This window comes from Microtus ochrogaster, linkage group LG2 (genome assembly GCF_000317375.1).
Source record: "Microtus ochrogaster isolate Prairie Vole_2 linkage group LG2, MicOch1.0, whole genome shotgun sequence".
Taxonomy (NCBI): Eukaryota; Metazoa; Chordata; class Mammalia; order Rodentia; family Cricetidae; genus Microtus; species Microtus ochrogaster.
In genome coordinates, this window is record NC_022028.1 from 3,158,240 (window position 1) to 3,180,427 (window position 22,188).

General features: G+C 49.0%; 1 protein-coding gene across 1 annotated transcript in view; it reads right to left on the bottom strand.

Annotated features, from left to right (window-relative positions):
- The window catches only part of Trerf1 (transcriptional regulating factor 1), a 221,665-nt gene that overhangs the window by 28,360 nt on the left and 171,117 nt on the right, over positions 1-22,188 (bottom strand). Inside the window, exons 5-12 of the mRNA XM_026785599.1 lie at positions 11,050-12,720; positions 9,907-9,953; positions 8,662-8,815; positions 6,865-7,134; positions 2,757-3,144; positions 2,287-2,353; positions 824-963; positions 554-698 (exon numbers count right to left, since the gene is read on the bottom strand). Coding sequence (XP_026641400.1) covers positions 554-698; positions 824-963; positions 2,287-2,353; positions 2,757-3,144; positions 6,865-7,134; positions 8,662-8,815; positions 9,907-9,953; positions 11,050-12,477 — 2,639 coding nt within the window. The 5' untranslated portion in view covers positions 12,478-12,720. The remainder of the gene's footprint in view (positions 1-553; positions 699-823; positions 964-2,286; positions 2,354-2,756; positions 3,145-6,864; positions 7,135-8,661; positions 8,816-9,906; positions 9,954-11,049; positions 12,721-22,188) is intronic.

Consider the following 22,188-nt stretch of genomic DNA (forward strand, 5'->3'; position numbering starts at 1 on the left):
CCTGGAACTAGCTCTGTAGACCAGGCTGGTCTCGAACTCACAGAGATCTGCCTGCCTCTGCCTCCCGAGTGCTGGGATTAAAGGCGTGCGCCATCATCGCCTGGTGCGTGTATATAAATTTTAAAGTGAGTGTTTTGTCTGCATTTGTGCGTGCCTGCCAGAAGAGGGCATCAGATCCCACTAGAGATGGTTGTAAGCTGCCATGTGGTTGCTGGGAATTGAACTCTGGACCTCTGGAAGAGAAGGTGGTGCTTTTAACTGTTGAGCCATCTCTCCAGCCCCATTCAGAACCATGTTAAAGGTGGAAAAGAGGAACAATCAACGTTAGAGAAAAGAGGTCTGGAGGCTTTCAAGTTTAGCTGATTTCCACAGCCGGGAGGACCTTCGGGGCCAATTCTTGTTTCAGCCAGGCTTTCCTTCTACCTCCATCACTGACAAATGAGGTGAAATTCTAGCTTCCTAGAACATATGTGCCCCTGATTATAATTTAGTAACAGCTGTGTTAGCAGGAACCCAGCTGGCGGTTTTGCCTTCTGCTTGCTTTCAGGTCTGCAGCCCCTCCCTGAGACAGCGCATCCAGAAAGCCGTCCTTACCATCACATCACCTTTGGCCTCAAAGAGAGAGTGCAGCGCAAATTCAGAATTGGTCCCTCCACCCGGCAGCGCACTGGAGCAGCACAAATTCAAAAGATTCTCCACTGCTGAGAAGAAGTCACAGCATCAGACTGGGTCGGAGCCACGAGAACCCACCCCCATTCTGGAGCCGGAGGTCCCTGTTAGAGAAGCCAGCCTCACCCACCTGGCTCCTCACAAGTGCCAGTACCTTGTTGTTGGAGGGCCTGGTTTTCCAGCTCAGGCCACGGCTTCCACACCAGCGTGGCCTTGTGTGTGTCCTGAGCCAGGGCGGAGACATCTTGCAGTTCTGGGATCTCTGCTTGGAATCTCAAGCCAATGTTGATGCGTCTTTAATGACAAGAAAAACAGTGTGGTCTTCAATGTGGTGGCCTAGGCCAGGGGCAACTGTCAGGAAATGAAGACACAAGAAAGCAGCTCCTTCTGCAAGAGTCACAAGAAGGATGCCAATGCAGTTCCTCGTGGCAGGGCCCTCCAAGCCCAGGAATAGCCTTTGTACTGGTAAAGGGTAGCTTTAAGGCTGGGGGCTGGGGGAGGGGCAAGGTAGCCCTTTGCCTTGGATTCTCAGCTTCCTGAAACTGGAGTGGAAGACAGATAATTCCAAGAGAGGAGTTGCCTACTGCACGGCTGATAATACCATGGAACTGGAAGTGGGGTACACGTGTTCAGCAGTGTAAAGAATCTGTGTATTTATCCCTTCCAGACCACTTTCGCTTACATTATACAACCTGAGCTCACAAAGGTCTGTGATATGAACATGGCAGTAATCATGATTCCTGGCCAAGGAACCAACAAAGGCCTCAGAAAATCGACTCAAACTAGAATGGTGTCAGCTTGAGCATTCTGATTCTGGACTCTAGAAAGCTCTGTACTACGTGGTCTCTTTTCTAAGTTCATTCATGAGATGAACCACTTTCCCCTTCCATAGTAAAGTAGTGAGTGCCTCTTTTCCCATAGCTTTCTGTGGTTTTCAGTTACTCCTGATCAACTAATGTCTGAAAATATTAAATGGAAAAGTCCAGAAATAATTGTGTTACTTTCATGCCATTTTAAAAAATGTGCTAAAATCTCGAGCCAGCCAGTTTATCTGCCTCAGGCGTGACTCCTCCTTTTGTCTACAGTATTGGCACTGTAGAAGGTATCTGCCTGTTAATCAGTTGTTATCAGAGAGACTACCTAGGCTCCGCAGTGGTTATACACCGGATATGGTACTATCAGAGGTTTCAGGTGCCCAGAGCTGGAGGTCTTGGAACGTATAAGCCACTAATGTGTGTGTGAGTGCTGTACCTTCTACTGATCATGAATGATTCAAACGCTCAACAGACCCATTCAGAAGACTGGCCAAGAGTCTCACAGGGGGATGTGGGACGCACTGGGGATGTCAAAGTGTCCGAGTCTAGACTCAGGCCTGTGGAGGTGGGGATGCTAGATTCTTTGACTTCAGGGTTTCACATTTCGTCCTAAGAAAAGACTCTGAAACACTAGCAGCAAAAGGAAACAGTAGTACTTAAGAAAAGCCACGGTCCAGCCATGTCCACAACTCTCCCCTCTCAGTGGCCACTGACTACAGAAGCCCTGACTGCCCTTCTAGAAGCTTCCAGACCTTTCCTTATCTGATGCTTGTGCTCTAAAGAATAATTGGTTTTTCCTTACGGTTCAACGTCCACAGCCTGCTCTCCAGGTCCTGGGGTGACTGTCACATTGCTGCCATCGATGCTGCCTGAAACAGAAACTAGAGTTTACTGGCCAACAAGGAAAACTTCCTACGACATGAAAGCAAGCCAGTAATTAGCCAATCAGCAGTAACAAGGCTCTTCTCTCACCCAGCCCGTATTTTGCTCTGGCATCTTGTAGACAACCCAAGGCAGACTGAGTGTGCACAGTTTCCTTTTCTTTATCCCAAAGACACTTTTACTAGCTTTTCTCCTTACATTAATTCCCTAGAGTCACTAAACAAGATGCTGAGAATTTAAGAACACCTCACAAAGTTACCGGAACACGTAACTGATACTTCCCGGAAATCCGAGGGATAAACTAGCCAGTTGAAGAAAGTGACACTCCCCACCCACTCAGGGTAGAACCAGAATAGACAGGGGTGACACCAGGGTTAAGGGATGACTCACTGGAGCGACACAGCAGCACGCGTGGCGTGGGCGTGAGGGGAGTGAGGGGCAGCTGGGGGTGCACTCCTGGGCCGTGGCCCGAGATGAGGACATTGCTGAAGAGCCCTGAGCCCTGGCGCACCGGGCTCAGCATCGGTGGCGGCGTGTAGGGGGGCAGCTCGTGGGCGGGGTCCAGGAGCAGGTGGTCCCCGAGGATGCGTGGGGAGCGCAGCTGGCTCTGGTATAGGGTGGCCCCCGAGTAAGAAGTGGGGTTGGGAGTATAGGAAGAAGGCGGTGGCGGGATGAAGAGCGGCTCAGGCCGGTGCCGGAACTTCTTCTTCTCTGGTAGGGTCTTGAGGGGCTCCTCAACTTTGGCGGTGATGGGTGGATGCTGTTTCCGGGGGATTTCCTAGAGTGAGAGGAATAGTTGGGATTCAGCCTGGACATCCCAGTCACTAGCCCCTTTCTAAGTACAGGCTGCCTATCCCTGCCCTTCCCACAGATTTGGCCAGGGATCTCAAAAGTTCTAAGGGGGTAGGAGAGAGACTGCCTCCCTTCCTATCCCCTCTCACTCCCACCACGCCTGCCTTGGGCTGGTTAAGAAAGAAAATCCGAAGGTCTGCAAAGGGTAGAGTGGATCGGCAAGAAGTAATAAATTCAGATTCTCTGGCTTATCACTACATGTCCATCTGTTCCGAGTGCAGAACAGCCAGCAGAGTGGCTCTTTAGTGCCCCCACTGCTCCTGCAGGGGCAGCTCACACATGCTCCGAGCAGGAGACGGAATCCTCTCCTCAGGGATGCAAAGCCCAAGGCTGAGGGGCAGGAGGGCGTTCACGCCCAGCACAGGCTCCTCAGCCATCCCCACAGCCGGGCACAATGGCCCGCAGTTCTCCAGGCCGTTGTAACGGGCTCTCCTGGAGACGCTCCCTGTCACGCCCCTCTGAGGCACCCTCATCTGCTTCCTGTCAGCAGAGCGAGTTTAGGTTATGGCGGGAGAACTGAGCCTAGTCCGGGGAACCTGCCACACGGATACATATACACTAGCCAGTCCACACATGCACGTCAAGGAGAGAAGCAGGGTATGCCAAAGCCGGACGGAAACAGACTTGGGTGCGAGGCCAGCATCGACCCCCAAAAGCCGAGAGCTGCGTGTGACAGCCAGCCGGGGGTACCTGTGGAGAAGCTCTGGGCGGCTGAGGTGCCCAGGCAGCTGCAGTGACCAGAGTGGCGAGTGAAGACAGCAGCAAGGGGTGATGGGAAAGGTTTATATGGTCACATGACCAGCTGCCTCTAGGCCTGTGCCCCCATGTCCCTCAGCTTTGGGCCCCTCTCACCGCCTGCCTTCAGTAGTGTGGGCTCTGCCCCCGCTCCCGTCCCTACTTCTCCCTCAGCTCCCTTGTTTTCCAAGGTGCCTTCTCAGCCTCTAGGACGGGAACTCTTGGGTGGGGACGGGGAGAAGAGGGAGCAGAGGGGCTCGGGGCTTCAGCGTCCAGGTTCCTGAACGCTAGCGCGGGTCTCCTTCGACTGGAGTCCTCCGGTCTCCCTCCTCAAGTAGGGCGCTTCACAGCCTGAGGCCTGGAAGGGACCCCGAGGGACCGAGAGGCTGAGGAGGAGAGAGGCTGCAGAGGAGAATGCTTGGAAAACCGGGCTTTGCCATCCCCACCTCTAACTGAGGAGCAAATTTGGAAACTTTTAAGCTCTGTCCCGGTCACTGAGGAGGTCATCTAAGTAAAATCTAAGGAGCTCTGGGTGGTCTCAACTCTGCCCTGGAGTCCAAACTTAAGATCACAGGGTCAAAAAGTTCTTTTTAGGCGCCTTCTGGTCCTTCCACCTCAAAATAACGATTTATTATCTCCCAGGCAAGCCTCTCTGAGCCACCCGGACCAGAGGCGCCTCTCAGAATGTACATCACACAGAATGCCCCACTAGGCTCACATCTGAAGTATTTTAACTATGGACTCTGGGGGGCAGAGTCAAAAACAGTATTTTATAGAGCTCCTGCCCCGGGAGGAGGGAGACGGCCACTGGTAAGTCCAACACTCTGGGGGAAATCGGGACTCTGAGAGGGCCATTCTTTTTTTTTCTTTCCAAAATATTTATTTATTTATTATGTATACAATATTCTTTATTCTTTCTGCCTGAAGGCCAGAAGAGGGCACTAGACCTCATTACATGTGGTTGCTGGGAATTGAACTCAGGACATTTGGAAGAGCAGGCAATGCTCTTAACCTCTGAGCCATCTCTCCAGCTCCGAGAGGGCCATTCTTAAGCTGTCTCTACCTCAGAGCTGAGATCAGAATCCAGAGCCCTTTTTTGGATTTTAAAACGGTTTTTACATCAAGCACTTGGCTTCCATTCTTTTTTTAAAAAATATTTATTTATTTTGTATATATAATATTCTGTCTGTGTGTATGCTCGAAGGCCAGAAGAGGGCACCAGACCCCACTACAGATGGTTGTGAGCCACCATGTGGTTGCTGGGAATTGAACTCAGGACCTTTGGAAGAGCAGACAATGCTCTTAACCTCTGAGCCCATCTCTCCAGTCCCCTTGGCTTCCATTCTTTATCCATTTCACCTGCCTGGTTCTACGTCAGCCTGCCTGTCAGCTGACGGGGTCTCTCTCACCCTTCCATTAAACCAAGTTCACCCCTCTGACTGAGCCTACTCAGAACCCATACAGCAAAACCACTGTCTTCCTGTTGGACTCACCCACCCGGGTGCACCTTGGTTTATGCTACAATCCAGATAATCCACAGTAAAACAAAAATATTGTTAAGTCAGAACTGACTTTAATGCCCCTCACCCGCAGGCCATCCCAGCTGCATAGCCCAGTGCATAACAATCTCTATTCTTTCCCCTCATAATCACTTAACTAACTGGGAGTTGTGGCTTAGCGCCCTGCTCAGCATCAGGAGAGAGGATTCTATGGTATAGCTGCCTGTCACTAGCCTGGGAGAAGACCAAGACCCACAACTTCAAAGGACAGTGAGTAGAACTTTTAATAGTGTGTAAAGCTGAAGACATGTAACAGGAATGTTTCAGCAGGAGACATCTGTATTTCCATCTTGCCTCCTCCAGGGCATAGGCTTCTCCTTAGCCCTCACCTTCGCACTGCCTTGAATGACAAGGGTGGCTGTAGTCCCTGTGTGAAGGGGACTTCCAGGACAGGACGGCACAGTGCCTTTCACACCAAATCTCCTGACTTCCCCAGGCAAGGGGCGTGTGTGTAGGCATGCCATTTCGTCTTTGCTGGGTGCTAGCCCCCTCTGGCCAGAATATGGAGGCTGCCCCTCAGTCTCTCTTCTTCTAACTCAGAGTCACACAAGAACCCAAACCAGTTCTTTCTGGATGTTTCAACCCTACCCTTACGTCTTCTAGACTTCCAGGAGTCACTCTTTCTCTGAGGACATATAAGACCCAACACACTATACTGTGGGAAGAGGCAGTCTGATAGAGCCAACCACGGAGGTCACAGTTTCCCCAGGGCAGAGAGAAGAGAAGGGGATGAGGAAGGCAAAGAGAACTTAACAGTGAGTGAGAAACACAAATCACTTTGCTTTCCTGAGATCTACGGTGCCTGGCTCTCCTGGGCTTATTATGGGGACTGGAGTGGCTCTGAGGCCCCAGGGTATTTAAGCAGGTGTGACAGTAAAGGTATTGACAAGGCAGTTCATCTGAGCAGATGGTGCAGCGATTTCTCAGAGGACCTGCCATTCCAAGAGTGGCAGCTGGATCCGGGGAGACCTGGCGGTCTAGGGAAAGGGCCAGGGCAGGGCAACAGGTGTTCACTATTGGGGCAGATATACTTTTCGTTTCTTAGTAACTGGTAAGGTTATATTGGTTTCTGCCGATTGGAGTACCATCGATGTTTGAACATGTGAAGGCTCAGCTCTCAGAATCAGACCCAGGCTTAGTAAGGAATGGCTGTCCACTGCAGGTGGCCTCCCCCTCAGAGGGAGCCTGCATGAGGTCTGAGCTCAGGCCAGTGGCTGGAAAAGCTGTCCTCATCTTCAGGAAAGCAAAGCGATGTCCCCACCCCAGGCAGGTGTGGCAGCGCAGCGACTCACAGCAGGCGCACAGGGGGCAGCCCCTTGGGGAGAGTGAGGGGGGGACAGGGTCATCCTCACGAGCACAGGCATCTCGTCGTCCGACATCGAGCTCGCTGGCTTGTCTCTGGCCGAGGGGGTGGCAGCGACGCTGTTGGTGAACCCCTGAGAGCTGGGCTTGGGTGGGAGAAGCTTGACAGGGACAGACACGGGCATGACCATAGGCGTGAGGCGTTCTGCCTCAGCAGGGAGCGGTGGCGGCGGAGGTGGAGGTGGCAGTGGCGGCTGGGGCTGAGGCTGAGGCTGAGGCTGAGGCGGTGGCGGTGGCGGTGGGGCCTTCTCTCCTTCCTCCTACACAGACAACAAAGGCTTTGACCCTGAGCTGAAAGCAGCTCTCCCAGGGGGACAGACTTGCTTTTCCTTAGAGTTTCCAGGACATCGGTGGTGGGGAAGAGAGTACCATATAGCTGGGGGTTTCCTTCCTGTAACTCTGGGTCCCTGAGCTACATTTAAGGTATCATTTCTATATGAAAACATAGTTTTTTTTTAAGTTGGTGGCTTTCATGGCTTTTTGAAGTAAAGAACAGGGACTGCTATTCCGTCAAAACTGAACATGTGATCTTATGTAGGAGAGTTCCTTCCTTGGGCAGAGGTCATTCACGTCTCTAATGGAAACAGGCATTGCAGCCTGAATTGTATTGTTAGGAAACCACATTGAAAATACAATACATGCTGTGGTTTTATTTGTTTCTTGAAGACAGGGTCTCTATAGATAGCACAAGCTGGCCTCAAACTCAGAATCCTCCTGCCTCAGCCTCCTGAGTGTTGGGATTATAGGTGTGTAATGCCACACCAGGCTTAAAACCATCTTTCTTTTCTGTTTTTGAGATAGGATCTTGCTATGTTGTCTATGCTAGCCCAGAATTGCTATAGAAACCAGGCTGGCCTCCAACCTGCAGCAAATCCTCCTGAGCACTGGGATTCTACAGGCGTGTGCCATGACCCACCTGGCAATGTACTCCCTTTTTTAAATTTATTTTTTAAATTTTAAACTATTTGGCCTATTTGCTCAGGCTCATTATTAGCTAGATCTTACAACTTATATTAACCCATAATTCTTGTCTATGTTTAGGCACATGGCTTGGTACCTTTTCTCAGTGAGGCATTCTCATCTTGCTTCCTCTGCATCTGACTGGAATTGACTCTGCACCTTTCCTCTTCCCAGAATCCTCTTCATCTGGTTGCCCTGCCTATACTTCCTGCCTGGCTATTGCTGGCAACGTACTTTAAAAGGTGAGGACAAACTCTTTTATCTGGCCAGGAAATAGGGATGGGAGAGTGAATCTCATAAAATCAACATTCAAAGACTTTTCAGAAAATTCTATGTGTTCTGACCTAACCCAGAGATGATTTCCTATACTGAGGGCATCACAGGGTCACTGGACCCTACCTATAGCCAATCACTTCATGGATGAACGGAAACTTCTGGTCAAGAGCGCGAGAGTTACACGCTTTTTCTTAGCCACTGACCACTGATCTCAAAAGCCACCTGGTCATGGTCTTGAGTACTGCAAGTAGTATTCTTTACAGTCGCATACTTACATACATTGTATTTACATATTTACGTAGTTTTCATTTACATAGTTCCTTTTGCACCCTTCTCTAGGGAAAGAGGTGGCGTTTTCTTTAGGAACCTTTCTTTTGACACTTGTCTATAAAGCCAGGGAAGTGGGGGCTGTGTCATCAGGCTGACTCTCAGGGAGGACCACACCTCCCCTGGCGCCCACAAAAGTCACACATCCCCCATCTCACGCTGACAGCGGCAAAGCAAAGCAAGCAGCACACGACCTGCAAAGGACGGAGCAGGCTCTTGCTGACCTGTTTGAGGCTGGGGGAGGCCCTCATTCCCCCATGGGACCGCATGTGGCCGTTCAGGGCAGGCAGGCTTTTGAACTCCTTCAGGCAGATGGAGCAAGTCAGCTTGTTCTTGGCATCAAATTGTTCCCCGAACGCTCCTTTGGTTTGGCCACTGCTGAACGGTAGAGCCACATGGAAAGGACACACACATTGAGGCGGGGAAACAGGAATTTACCACAAGGCCTCACACCTACAATGCACCCATTTTATTTATCTAATCTTCCTCTGTCCACGGCCTTAATATCCTCTAGAGAACCAAGTTGAATGTACAGATGGAAAAACTGAGGCTCAGGGGAAGCAAGAGTGTTCTTTCTTTAAAAAAGTAAAACTTTAAATTAGACTTATTTATTGTGTGTGCAGGCATGTGCACACATGTGTATGCATGTCATAGTGAGTGTGTGGAGGTCAGAGGACAACTTGGAGCCAGTTCTTTCCTTTTATTATATAGGTCCCAGGGTTCATATTCAATCTCAGGACATGAGGCTTAGCAGTAAACACCTCTACCTGAAGAGCCATCTCACTGGCCTGGGAGTGTTTCAGTGGCTTATATGTTTGTTCATTGTTTATGTGTGCCCAGTACCTGGGGAGACCAGAAGAGGGCACCAGATTCCCTGGAACTGAAGTTACAGACAGCTGTGAGCCACCTTGTGTGGGTGCTGGGACCCCAACTCCAGTCTGCTGCAAGACCAGCAAGTGCTCTTTACTGCTAATCCGTCTCCCCAGCAGAAAGAATCTTCTTAAAATCATGCCATACGGGACACAGCCCTCCATCTCTCCAGGCCTTCTGAGTCTGTACTATTCTCTGCCACAGGCCCAAAGCCCAGGGCTAACCCTGGTACACAGGAGGGGCTCACTAAGTCCTCAGTGGCTGAGTGGATAAAGAAGGGAGCGCAGGCTTGGGAGCCGAACCATCGCTGCTCCCTGCTCAGGTGTGCCTTCAGCTCTGAGCCCAGCTTTCTAAAAGGAGAGCAGCAGTAGCTGACGGTAATTGAGGACTCAAATTGACAGGCGCCCGACAGCGAGTCTGCCTTACTGGTATTTTACTTTACATAACACAGGGTTAAGCACACAGCTAATTGCTCATACACAGCTGCTGCTGCTGCTCCTACACTTTCTTAGAAACACTGGCCTTGAATTTAGAAATGAGTCATTTAAACAACCCAGAAAACCTACAGACTCCCAAATATCCCACAGCTCTGAGCATACCTTGATTCCGGGGACCCTGGCTGCGTTCTCCCATCAGGTAGGTGCATCTAATTTTGAGACAAACAGGACACCAAAAGAAAACGAGAAAAGAGAAAACACAAACGTTATTTCTAAAGGGAGGAATCTCAAGAGGCTGAACACCAGAATCTACCCTTCTAGAACTTTCTCTGCTCACAATGACCCTGCTTTTGTTCTGCATTTGATTTCTTTCCCCTACTCCCTAAATAATGACACTGCTCCACACTCGGTGCTGAAGCCAGCCCCAAGCCTGCTGGGACACAACCCCCTCTGTCCTCCTTGTTCTGTCTGCAGCCACTCTGCACTGCACTAACGGGGACATCTGTCCAGGAGACTGGACATCTTCGTGTCTACCAGTGCATGTACAGTGTGTGTCTGTGTGTGAGATGGGGAAGCACACATGCGCAGTGTTTCTGCAGGGATCAGAGGACTATCTGTGTCTTGGGGAATAACCCAAGGATAGGGATCCAGCAGGGGTGAGAAGTCCCCACTATGTGATCCCCTTGTCTCTGATCTAGACACTGTACACGTGTTTGTATGTGTTCAGGTGCATGTGGTTATGTATGATTATGTATACACATGGGGGCATATGAGCGGAGGCCAGAGGTCAGCTTTGGCTGTTGTTCTCCAGGTTCTGTCCACGTGGCTAATTTTATCACATTTATTTATGTACCATGTGTGACTGTGTGTGCCACAGCATGCGTGTGGTGGTCAAAACACAACTGTGGGGGTCAGTACTCTCCTTCCTCCATGTGGATCTTGGGGGGGTGGAGCTCAGGTCCTTAAGCCAGGATTGTAAGCATAGGAGCCAAGTTCTGCCCTGCAGCCTGTGACTGAACTGACTCTAGTCTGGATCATCACATCGACCATTTATGATGAACTACAGTGTTCTGTCATCTCCTTAATGAGATGACAAATCCCCAGGGCCAAGGACTGAATCCATACTGATTCTGCATCCCAATACCTGGCACAGATAGTGCCTGGCATAAGTCGATTAACATTTGTGAAACACATGAAGAGCAGAAAGGATGAAGGCTGGAGAGAGAACTGGGCACTGCTGAGACTCATGCCTGGCAGAGCCTGCTGCACACGCAGATAAGGGGAGAGAGCTTGACTCTGAGGTACCTGGGGCCACATCGCACTGGGAGACGGCTGCTGATGCTGGGGCCCCACGTTGTTGAGGTGGATTCCACTGGGGGACAGGAGCGGTTGGTGAGGAAGGGTACTGCTGACTCGGGTCATTTCTGAGCTTGCTGGGTCTACCACCCCTGTATCTGGGGGTCCCATGTCCCCGTGGGAGCTCAGCATAGCCGGAGTCTGCCTGTCGCTAGAGTAGGTCTTCAACTGACTGTCTTCACGCTGCTGGTGCTGGGACAGGTGGCTCTGCTGATAGAGGGGGTGGCTATAGGGCTGTTGAGGCTCCTGATAGTAATACTGCGGCATGGAGCCCAGCTGGATCAGCTGGACAGCATGTGCCTGCTCCGGGGTATACTGATGAGGGTCCCTATGATAGGAAGGGGGCTGCAGGGGCATCGGGGGCTGCTGCTGCTCTTGCAAGTGTTGCATCATGGGTTGGGGCTGATAATACTGAGGTATCTGCAGTGAACCCTGCCGCTGCTGCAGTTGGAGCTGCTGCTGCTGCTGAGGCTGTGAGGGGCGAATCTGTTGCTGCGGTTGCTGCTGCATTTCCTGCATTGAGATCCGCTGCAGTCCAGCTTGCTGCTGCTGAGACGGCGGCTGTGGGTAATACTGGTGCTGCTGCATTGGTTGCATATGGCTGGACAGCACCTGAGGGGCTTGCAGTGGCTGTCCTCCTTGCATTGACATCTGGGCCAGGGGCTGCTGGTAGTCATAATACAGGTGCCCTTGGGGAGCATGCTGCCCGACCGGAAGGGCTGGTTTGGGCAGTCCACCTGTGAAGCCAGGGTGAGGCTGCTGGGGCACCTGCTGGTAGCGAGACGCTATAGCTGATGCTGAGGGCTCCACGGGCTTCTGAGAGAGCAGCTGGCGAAGAGCGCTATCCGAGGCTCCATCCATCACTGCTGACTGAGTGTGCAGCACCTGGGCCATATTGTTGACCTGAATTCGCAGGTTTTGGTTGGCAAACACCTGGGTGAAAGAGTCCAGCTTGTGTAAAACACCACTGGTGAGTTTCTGGGTCCGGATCTCGCTGGCCTGGGAATAAGTGTACTGGTAGCCATCAGTGGGCTCTACCTGGGCCGGCGACCCCCACATCATGTTTGAGTTGGCCAAGTTGCTACGAAGCTGGACGTGGTTCCCAGGACCTGCATGGCTTCCCCATCCTCCCTGCCTGGAGGTATCCATTTGGCCAAGGTTTTTGGAGCCAATCGGCAAGCCCAAACTATCCCGAGTATCTTGAGGGAAGTGAGGCGAGATGGGTGGGGCCTGCGGGGCATCCATTCCGGCCCCCGAGATTGTACTCCCATAGCTGTGGTTCAGCCCGCTGTGGACACCAAGAGGTGGCTGTTGGTAGAAGAGGTTCTCACCACTGTGGGCCACATGGTTGGTCTTGTACAACTGCTGGTCCCCCATGATTATGAATGTTCAGCCACAGGAAAAAAAAAAGGAAATGAAGAAAATAAAAAAATCCTGAAACCCTGAGAAGATGAGAGAAAGTGTCCAGCCTACTCCACGGCCGACTTGTCTGTGAGGGGGGCTGGAGGCAGGGGTTCGTGCCGGTTTGAACCACTCATCTGCAGAGCCGAGGTGTCTACATCCTCCCCCGGGCTGAGGTATGGACCAGACACCACCGTGGTGGGGAAATGCCGTTCACACCTGGAAGACAGGATGCAACGGTCAGAATTACCTGTGGATGTTTCTTGACAAACCATTATATATATTGTGATTACTTACAAAGGTAAGTGCAGGGAGGGCTGGTGCATTGGGTCAGCATGTCAAGGCACCTGCTGCTAAGCCCGATGACCGAGGAAGGAGAGAACCGACTCCTGCCACCTGTACTCTGATCTCCGCAGGAGTACTCTCCCATGTGCAGATCAGAGGAGGATACCAGATGTCTGGCTCCATTACCTCCCACCTTATTTATTCCAAGCTCTCTCAATGAACCTGGTGCTAGACTAGTGGCCAGAAGCTCCAGCAATCCCCCTCCCTATGCCACACCCAGTGCGGAGGTACAGCCAGATAGCCACACCTAGCTTTCCTATGGATGCTGGAGATTTTAACTCAGGTCCTCATGTTTGTGCAGCAAGTGAGCCACCTTCCAAGCCGTTGATTCCAGTTCTTCAGTCATTTTCAAACGGCTGGGAATCTCTGAGCTTAGAGTCTGAGCTTTGCAGGTACTGCACCCCAGACTCTAAGGGGGCAGTTCTTAGACTTCCAAGAGGTGCTCTTCTAGAACTGGCTCTTTCCCATCTGCCTCCCTGCTTTCCGAAAAGGTAAAACTTCACCCGCTCCATCGCAGATGTCAACAGGGTCCATCATTTACTTATTTTTTACTAATTGTGTGTGTGTGTGTGTGTGTGTGTGTGTGTGTGTGCGCGTGCGCGAGCGCGAGCACGGGGGTGTGAGCATTCAAGCGCTCCTGTGCCGCATCGCGTATGGAGTCAGCTCTCTCCTCCCACCTTGTGGGTTCTGGGGATCGAACTTGGATCATCAGGCTTTGGCTGCAAGCTCCTGTACCTGCTGAGGCACCTCACAGGCCCTCTTTTTTGTTTCTAATTATTTTCGTATTAAGTTCCGTCAGGCTGGAGAGATGGCTCAGTGGGTAAAGAGCATTCCCCATTCTTGCAAAAGAACCTGAGTTCAGTTGCCAGCACCCAAGGCAGGAAGTTTACAGCCTCCTGTAACTCCACCTCCAGGGGAATCTGATGCCCTTTTCTGGCCTCCTAGGGCACTTGCACACATTACACACACACATAAAATCTTAAAAAAAAACCCAAAGGAAGTTCTATGACTCTTCTGACTCCAACACCCATACACACCTATTTCCAAACACATCCACACAATAATAAATAAGATTTAAAAGGAAGTTCTAGGATAAATAATTAAATACAAATTTTGGGTAATAGGTCACAGTGTGATTTTTGGTATAGAATTCAGAAGCAGACCAAAGAACTGAGTGACCCGGTGCCTTAACAACACAGATCCTTAACAGAATGGCCTGGGGCTACAGCTCAGTGGGCCACATTGAACGGCAATGAGTTGTTTGGTTTTTTAGACTTATTCTCTTATTCTTAAATTTATACATATGTGTGTGGCTGCGTGCATTTATGTGTATCATATGTGTATAGTGCTTGCTGAGGCCAGAGAGCACTGGGTCCCTGGAGATGAGAGAGAGGGAGGGAGGGGAGGGGAGGAGAGAGGGGAGAGAGGGAGGGAGGGACGAAGGAGGGGAGGGGAGGGAAGAGGAGAGAAGAGAGAGGGGCATAGAAACAGAGAGTGAGTCACCTGATGTGGGTGCCAGGAACTACACCTGAATCCCATGGAAGAGCAGCAAGTGCTTTTGACCACTGAGCCATCTCTCCAGCACTGAGGTTTTCCTTCATTGTTTTGTTTCTAAAATCCCATGTTCCTCCTATCAAGTATGAACAATGGCTTTCTGTGCTTATGACTGGATAGATGGAAAATGCTGGTCCTGGTCTCACACTAGCAATAAATAATCTCCTTAGATTTCAAAATTATTATTATTATTATTTATATTTTGTTTTTTTGAGACAGGTTTTTTTTTTTTTTTCTTCTGTAGCTTTGGAGCCTGTCCTAGAACTCGCTCTGTAGACCAGGCTGGCCTTGAACTCCCAGAGATCCTCCCATTTCTGCCTCCTGAGTGCTGGGATTAAAGCTGTACACCACTGCTGCCCGGCAATTATTTCTTATTTATGTAAGCATGTGATTATGCACACACGAATGTGGGTAAGCCAGAAGGTATCAGATCCCCTGGAGCTGAAGGAGGGGGTGGGGGTGTGAGCGAATATCAGGCCCCAGCATGGGTGCTGGGGACTGATCTAATTTTCTGGAAGAGCAGGAAGTGCTCTTAACCACTGAGCTACCTCTCCACTGTTTTATGTAGCCCAGGCTGGCCTTAAGCTTGCCTTGTAGCTGAGGATAACCTTTGGTTTCTGATCCTCTTGACTCTCCCTCCTGAGTGCTGGAGTTATAGGAGTGTGGACCCCTGCCCTTACACAGTGTGGGGATCAAACCTTGGGCCTCATGCACACGAGCAAACACTAACTGAGCTACATTCCAGTGTAGTGAAGAGATTATCTGAGAAGGCATTCAGTACCACTGTCCTGAGGTTCATTTTCAACATGATTTTACTTTTACTGTTTATCATTTATTCATCCGTTATACATTTGTGTGGTTTGATCAATTGTGCACTATTAAAATTTATAATTATAACTCAAACCAGAAGAAACTTGTAACTTTATGATTCAGGAAATGAAAAATGTCAGCTAAGTTGTTTCAGACAAATAGGATGAGGGCACAAGTGAGAGAGCTGTAACCCTAAAGATACATCACACATAAATCCCTGAGGAAGTGAAAGACATAAAATTTCAAGGAAAAGCGGAGGAAACAGTGTGTGTGTATTTTTAAGTGAGTCATGGGTGGGTACTGGATCGCTAGGATGTTTAGATTCCATGGGATAAACTTAAAAGTGATGTCATAGCGGCACTTGAAAACATCAATATTTATACCACGCTGGAAATCACATCTGCAAACATGATCAAAACTGTGGACACACACTGAGCATGAGCAAGCGGGTGAGGAGCTCTACAAAACACTGAGCTGTTTGTGGTGATACATGCCTGTCACCCAGTGCTCAGAGACAGGGGAATCGGGAGGTGTTGAAGGCCACTGTGGGCTACACGAGGTCCTATCTAAAAAACTAAGAAAAAGGAGTTTTACCAACTTAACTTAGGAGGATTTTTAAGGAGAGACACCTGAAGTAGACCCTAAATTTGAGGTGGCATGGAAAGAGAGGGGAAGCCAGCCACTGAAGGATCCTCAATAGATGGTGTGGGAAGTCCTTCTGTGTTGCTTTTATTGGTTAATGAATAAATCTGTTTCAGCCAGTGGATTAGCAGGATTATGTATATTATTGTGTTTTCTTTGAATTTTTTGACTGTAAAGGAGCTAAATTCAGAGAGATATTTCATTGTAAGGGCTGCTAAGCTAAACCAACGTATATATTTTAAAGATATCTTGACTTCAAAATTTGGGTCTAAGTATTTGTTGCTTTGGAAAAAAGGTTCTTTTATTTCCTCAGAAGATAAGAACCTATGGATTTCTTCTGAATAATGTGGTTTGATGAACCCAGACCCCCAGAAAGGTTGCCCTGAACACCCTCAAAAATTACTTTGCCCAATAAGAAAGCAGGAAGCAGTTTAGAGAGAAATATGCCCAAATTCCCAAATATTGTTTATAAATGTTGGTTTACATTTAAAGGGGATATCCTATAGATATGAATACTTTGCACTGGTTTGAATCTTGGTCTATTGATACATATTTTAGGTCAATTTTGTTATATGTATATTTTTAGTCTTGGTTAAGGTATTGTGTTTGTGCAACTCATTTAAAAACATAATGTATAATTTAAAATACAGGTTAATAGATAGTTATCTATAATAGTCAAACTTGCAGTCATGTTAGTTATCTATAATAGTCAAACTTGCAGTCATGTTAGTTAAGTTTTCTAGATGTACAGAGATGTATTTCAGATGGATAGGCATTCTTCAAACCTTTCAAAGACTACAAAATATGTCATTTACAATGTTTAAGAACTTAGGACTTTTCATGACAATGAGACACATCTGTGCCTGGCAGCAGCAATTACTTTAAGAGGAAGATGGGCATTGAAGAGGCTCCTTATGGAGTTTGTTAGCCATTTGGGCAAGAAACTGCTATTGTCTGAACTGTTTGATGCTATGCTGCACGAACTGGACATGCAAGACCCACAGAGAAATGACTGCTGAACTTGCCTAAAGGTGAGATGATCCTTCATGGTTCCTGCTACATGAAAGAAACTGCCAGACATTCTGCAGGACACAGAAGAAAGTTACTGACAAACTGCCAATATAAGTGGAACTGTCTTTGAAATTTCCTGCTTCATGGGAAAGTCTGCCAGATACTATGGGCCTGTAGAGTAAATATGGATGCTCCAACAATACAGAAGAACACTGGATGACTTTCCAGGAAGCAAGATGTCTCTGTCATTTCTAGAGTTTTGGAAGCTGCTAACAATGCACTTCCTGTTTACTTAGGTAATATTATAACCTTCTGGAGTCTTTGATGGAGTTGAAGAATAGATAGTTATAATTAAAGTTTTCCTTAGTTATGATAAAAGATAAAATAGATATAAATATTGTAACTATAATTCTTGCTAGATAACTGTTTTGTTATATGTAATTTTACTATGTTAAAGTTAAAACCTTCCTTTTTATTTACACAACAAAAAAAGGGGAAATGGTGTGGAAAGTCCTTCTGTCTATGTGTTGCTTTTATTGGTGAATGAATAAATGTTTTGGCCAGTGGCTTAGCAGAATAGGGCAAGGTGGGAGTTCCAAGCTGATAGAGGAGGAGAGAGTAGGCAGAGTCAGGGGAAGTCAAGTAGCCGCTGCTGGGCAACAGATGCTGCACTAAACCTGCCAAAACTTTGCCGGTAGGCCACAACCTCGTGGTAATGTACAATTAATAGAAATGGGTTAACTAAAAATATAAGAGTAAGCTAGAAATACGCTCAAGCTATTGGCCAAACAGTATTGCAAATAATATAGTTTCTGTGTGATTACTTCGGGTCTGAGAGGCTGAGCAGCTCCCACTACAAGCAGATGCACACAGGTGCTGCTAACGAGGCAACATGTTTCAGAAGGTGGGTCCCACACTGCTCAGAAGATGGCCTACATCACTGGGGTGCTGGTTAGGTGCTGACAACCAGGGCTTTGCCCAGACCCACTGTGATGGTTCCTTCTCACAGTCAACCTGACACAATTGAGAGGTACCTGGGAAGAGAGGGTCAGTGAGGGATTGTCTACAGTGGGCTGTCTGTGGGCATGTCTATGCAGGACTGTCTTAATGAACTGATGTGGGGGGACCCAGACCACTGTGGGCAGCACCATTCTTTAGGCAGGGGCTCCTGAACTGCATAAGCATGGAGAAATCAGGAGGAACACATAAGCACATATGCTCTTGACTGGATGTCATGTGACCAGCGGTCTCCAGCTCCTCTGTGATTTCTCCAGTGATGGCCTATAATCTGGAATTGTGAACTAAAACAAACACTTTTCTTCAGAAGTTGCTCAAGCAGGGTGATGGTGGCGCACGCCTTTAATCCCAGCACTCTGGAGGCAGAGGAAGGGGGATCTCTGTGAGTTCGAGACCAGCCTGGTCTACAGAGCTAGTTCCAGGACAGGCTCCAAAGCCACAGAGAAACCCTGTCTTGAAAAACCAAAAAAAAAAAAAAATTCAGAAAAACAAAAAAACAAACAAAACCCAACAGAAGTTGCTCAAGCAATTTTTTCCCTTTATTTTTATTTTATACATGAGTGTTTTCCCTGCGTGTATGTTTGGGCACCATGTGTGCGGTGCCTGTGGAGGCCAGAAGAGAGCACTGGATCCCATGGGATTAGAGTTACAGATGGTTGATGTAATGGTTTGTCCTGTTTCTATAAGAGAGAAGCCACGCCCACTCCCTCCCCTGTCTGCTGAGGCAAACTGATCTTCAGCTTCCAGCCTTAGTCCCTTCCTTTCCATCTCTCTCTAAGAGGCAGCTTCTGTCTCTTCCTTCCCTCCACTTCTCCCCTTCCCCTTCCTCTCTCTCTGCTCTTCCCCCTTTTCTCTTCCCTTCTATAACCCACTAAATAAATAGCCATCTTCACTCTTTATGGTGTGCCTATCCGGCTCAGTCTCTCATCCACCACGCAACTTCCTGCCTGGGACCCGGCTGCCTTCATGGCTTGCCGTGGTCTCGGGACCCACTGCCCACTGCCTGCCTCCGCTCAGGGACCTGCATTGTGGTCTCATGGCCCGCTGCCCACTGCCACCACTCGGGGAACTGCAGCATTTTACTTAAACCTTTACAATTGAGAGCAGCCATGTGGGTGGTAGGAATTGAGTCCAGCTCCTCTGAAAGGGCAGCCAGTGTGATGAGCTGAGCCATCTCTCCATCTCCTGTGACTTGCTCATCATTGGGGAATTTGATCACAGCAGCAGGATTAAACTGGGATACACCCTCAAACAGAAATTACATTTTATCAAGGGGTCCAGATCTGGTCAGGGTCTGGTGTGTGCACCAACCAGAAAGCACTGACCTAGCTGCATTCTGCCGAAGACTCGAACCCACGTAAGTGTGAGCATGGAGAAGAGACACAGTAGAACCACTCCTGTAATGTCCTGCCCTCAGAGCCTTGTGCCCTCATTGGAGGAGACAGATAAGGCTTCACCCCACCCCTGGCACCCCTATACCCAAAGAATATGGAATGTTTTTTACCTCAGCCCCTGGCATCCATATATCCAAAAAGTCTGGAATGTTTCTGTGGAAAGTTCCATCCAAGCCCCCTCCCCTGAGAGTTGCCTCAGTCCCCGAGAAAGTCCGCCAAACAGTGACCCCTCCCCAAAGATACTCAAGACCACTCCCACAGGGTATTTAAACTGCTCCCCCCCCCAGAGAACAAACATGGTTTCCAGTCTCCTCACTAGGAGATTGGAAGTCCACCCCGGGGAGCACTGGCATCCATTAAACCTGGGCTTTTTCTAATTCGGTTTGATTTGGCCTGATTCGGATTATTGCGTTGGTGGAGAGGTCTACTGGCCGCAACAACTTTTCAATTACACTAAGATCAAGAAAGTTAGAGATTTACTAGATACACCTGATTCCAAGGACAAGATGTCTACAATTCAGATCCAGAGCCTGAGGCCATTAAAGGCAAGAGTTCAGTTAACAAATACAGAGAAATCAGAATGGTCCAGTATAATGGGAAAACGAGTTAGACATCAGGTCCTTCCCTTTTAGGAGTGAGAAGAACAGGCCCATTCAGTAAGACTAAGTACGAGACTGTAGGGTAAGAGTCTGCACCCCAGAAGTCCTTCTCCAAGGTCAGGCATTTGGATTAATAAGGGTCTCCATTCACCCCCCCCAGGAATTTATTGTCCTCCATTAACATATGACTGGTGTCTATTGTCAAAATCAAGGCTAGCTTTCTCAGCTGAACTCAAATCACAGCCCAGCTCACACAGCTCTTGTCTCCCATTTAATCCCAGGTGCAACTATAGAGTATAGAATGTATAGTTTCTCAGTCAGTGATGGTGGGCACACCTTTAATCCTTGTACTTGGGAGGCAGAGGCAGGCAGATCTCAATGACCAAGGCCAGCCTGGTCTATAGAGCAAGTTCCAGCTACACAGAGAAACCCTGTCTCGAAAAACTAAAAATAAGAATTAAAAAAAAGTGCAGTCTCGGGCTGGAGAGATGGCTCAGAGGTTAGGAGCACTGGCTGCTCTTCCAGAGGTCCTGAGTTCAATTCCCAGCAACCACATGGTGGCTCACAACCATCTGTACTGAGATCTGGCGCCCTCCTCTGGCGTGCGGGCATACATCAAGGCAGAATGTTGTATACATAATAAATAAATAAATAAATCTTCTAAAAAATGCAGTCTCTTCAATTAAATATGGCTATCCTGATTCTCCCTCAGTTCCTGCCTGTCCCCCACGCCCCTGCTCCTCTGACTCCCACTTCCTCTTCGGAACCCGAACCTCCTGCTGAAGCAGGTCTCTGGCAGTAACTGATCCATCACCTCATCCCACAATTTAAACAGGCATTGTTAGCATTCAGGCATTAGGCTGGCCTGCCCTTAGTGACCTAGCAGGATGTGTCACCAACAATAACCACTCCCTACGTGCACGTGATTGATAGTATTTCAGGCATCCCACTAGCCTGCTCCCAGAGTCCTTGGCTGTAGCCACCGAGAGCATCCCCTGAGCGCACACGGTGTCAGCATTCAGGCAGATACTTGGCCAGTCCAGGATCCTATGGTCACTATGTAGTCTGTGCACATGCCCTAAGGCCCTTTTAAAAGCGAGCTCCATCTGTTCCCCTCTTTCTTTCCCAGCTCCTTCAAAGAGGCAGGCAGACCTTTAAGCCTCTTCCCCTATCCAATCCCTTTCCCCAATAAACCCTCCATGTGAGACCTGTCTCATGAAGGTCTCTCTCTCTCTCCCCCCTCCCCCGCCGGTTTTTAAATTATAACTAAAACTTACCAAGGTCGCCAGGCTCCACACAGCCCCCCCAGGTCCACACTCATCTCTTCCTTCCTTACTCGTTTCTCCGGTCCCCTCTTCCCTACCCCACCTGTTCTGGTCTCTCAGTTCCTGGAGTTTGCTGTACTCGATTTTCATACCCTATACCTCACAGCTAGAAAACTCGTTCCTCTCCTGTTTTCTCACCTAGCTGCCTCTTCGGTGTCTCTGGAATCTCAGCTCTGCCTAACCCTCTCTCAGAACGCTCCCCGTGCCCCTCCTCTGGACCCTTTCTTAGTTATCCACAAAAAACCATCCTACTGTAGACTGTGCCAATGAACAAGAGAAAGTTCTAATGATGACCCAGTCTCCCTGAGTTAAAACACAGGTTGCACAGACACTAGAAAAATCAGATTTCTCCATAGACAAACAGGACTTAAAGTGGGGAAGGGGACCTAGAAGAGCATCCCAGAGAAGGGAGCAACATGAATAAAGCCATATAAACAGGTGTCCACCAGGAGCATCACATCCTCATCAGAGACTTGCCAATAGGGCTCGGGAGATGGCTCAGAGGGCAAAGGCACTTGCTGTCAAGCCTGTCGTCCTGAGTTCAGTCCCTGGGGCCCACAAGGTTGAATGAGAACCAGCTTTCCAAGTTGTGTTCTGACTTCCACAAGAGCATGCATGCACAAGTACATACATAAATAAAATATAATTTAAAAAAAAGAAAGGGAAAGTGCTGAGTAGTTAGGGGCACTGGCTGCCCTTGCACAGGACCTGGGTTCTGCTCACAGCGCTCACGTTGTGGCTCGCAGCTGTCTATAGCTTCAGTTCCAGGGGACCCAACATCCTCACCTGGCCTCTCAGGGTACCAGGTACACACATGGTGCACATACCTGCATTCAGGCAGACACCTGTACACATGTCGCTCACCACAGACATGCATACACGGTATGGAAGGAAGCTGGATCACGTTGCTTCTGTCACTGAAGCTCGCCTGATGTGCTGGGGAGAGAGAGGGCTGGCTCTGTATTCTCAGCTGGAGGAAGAGATTCTCCA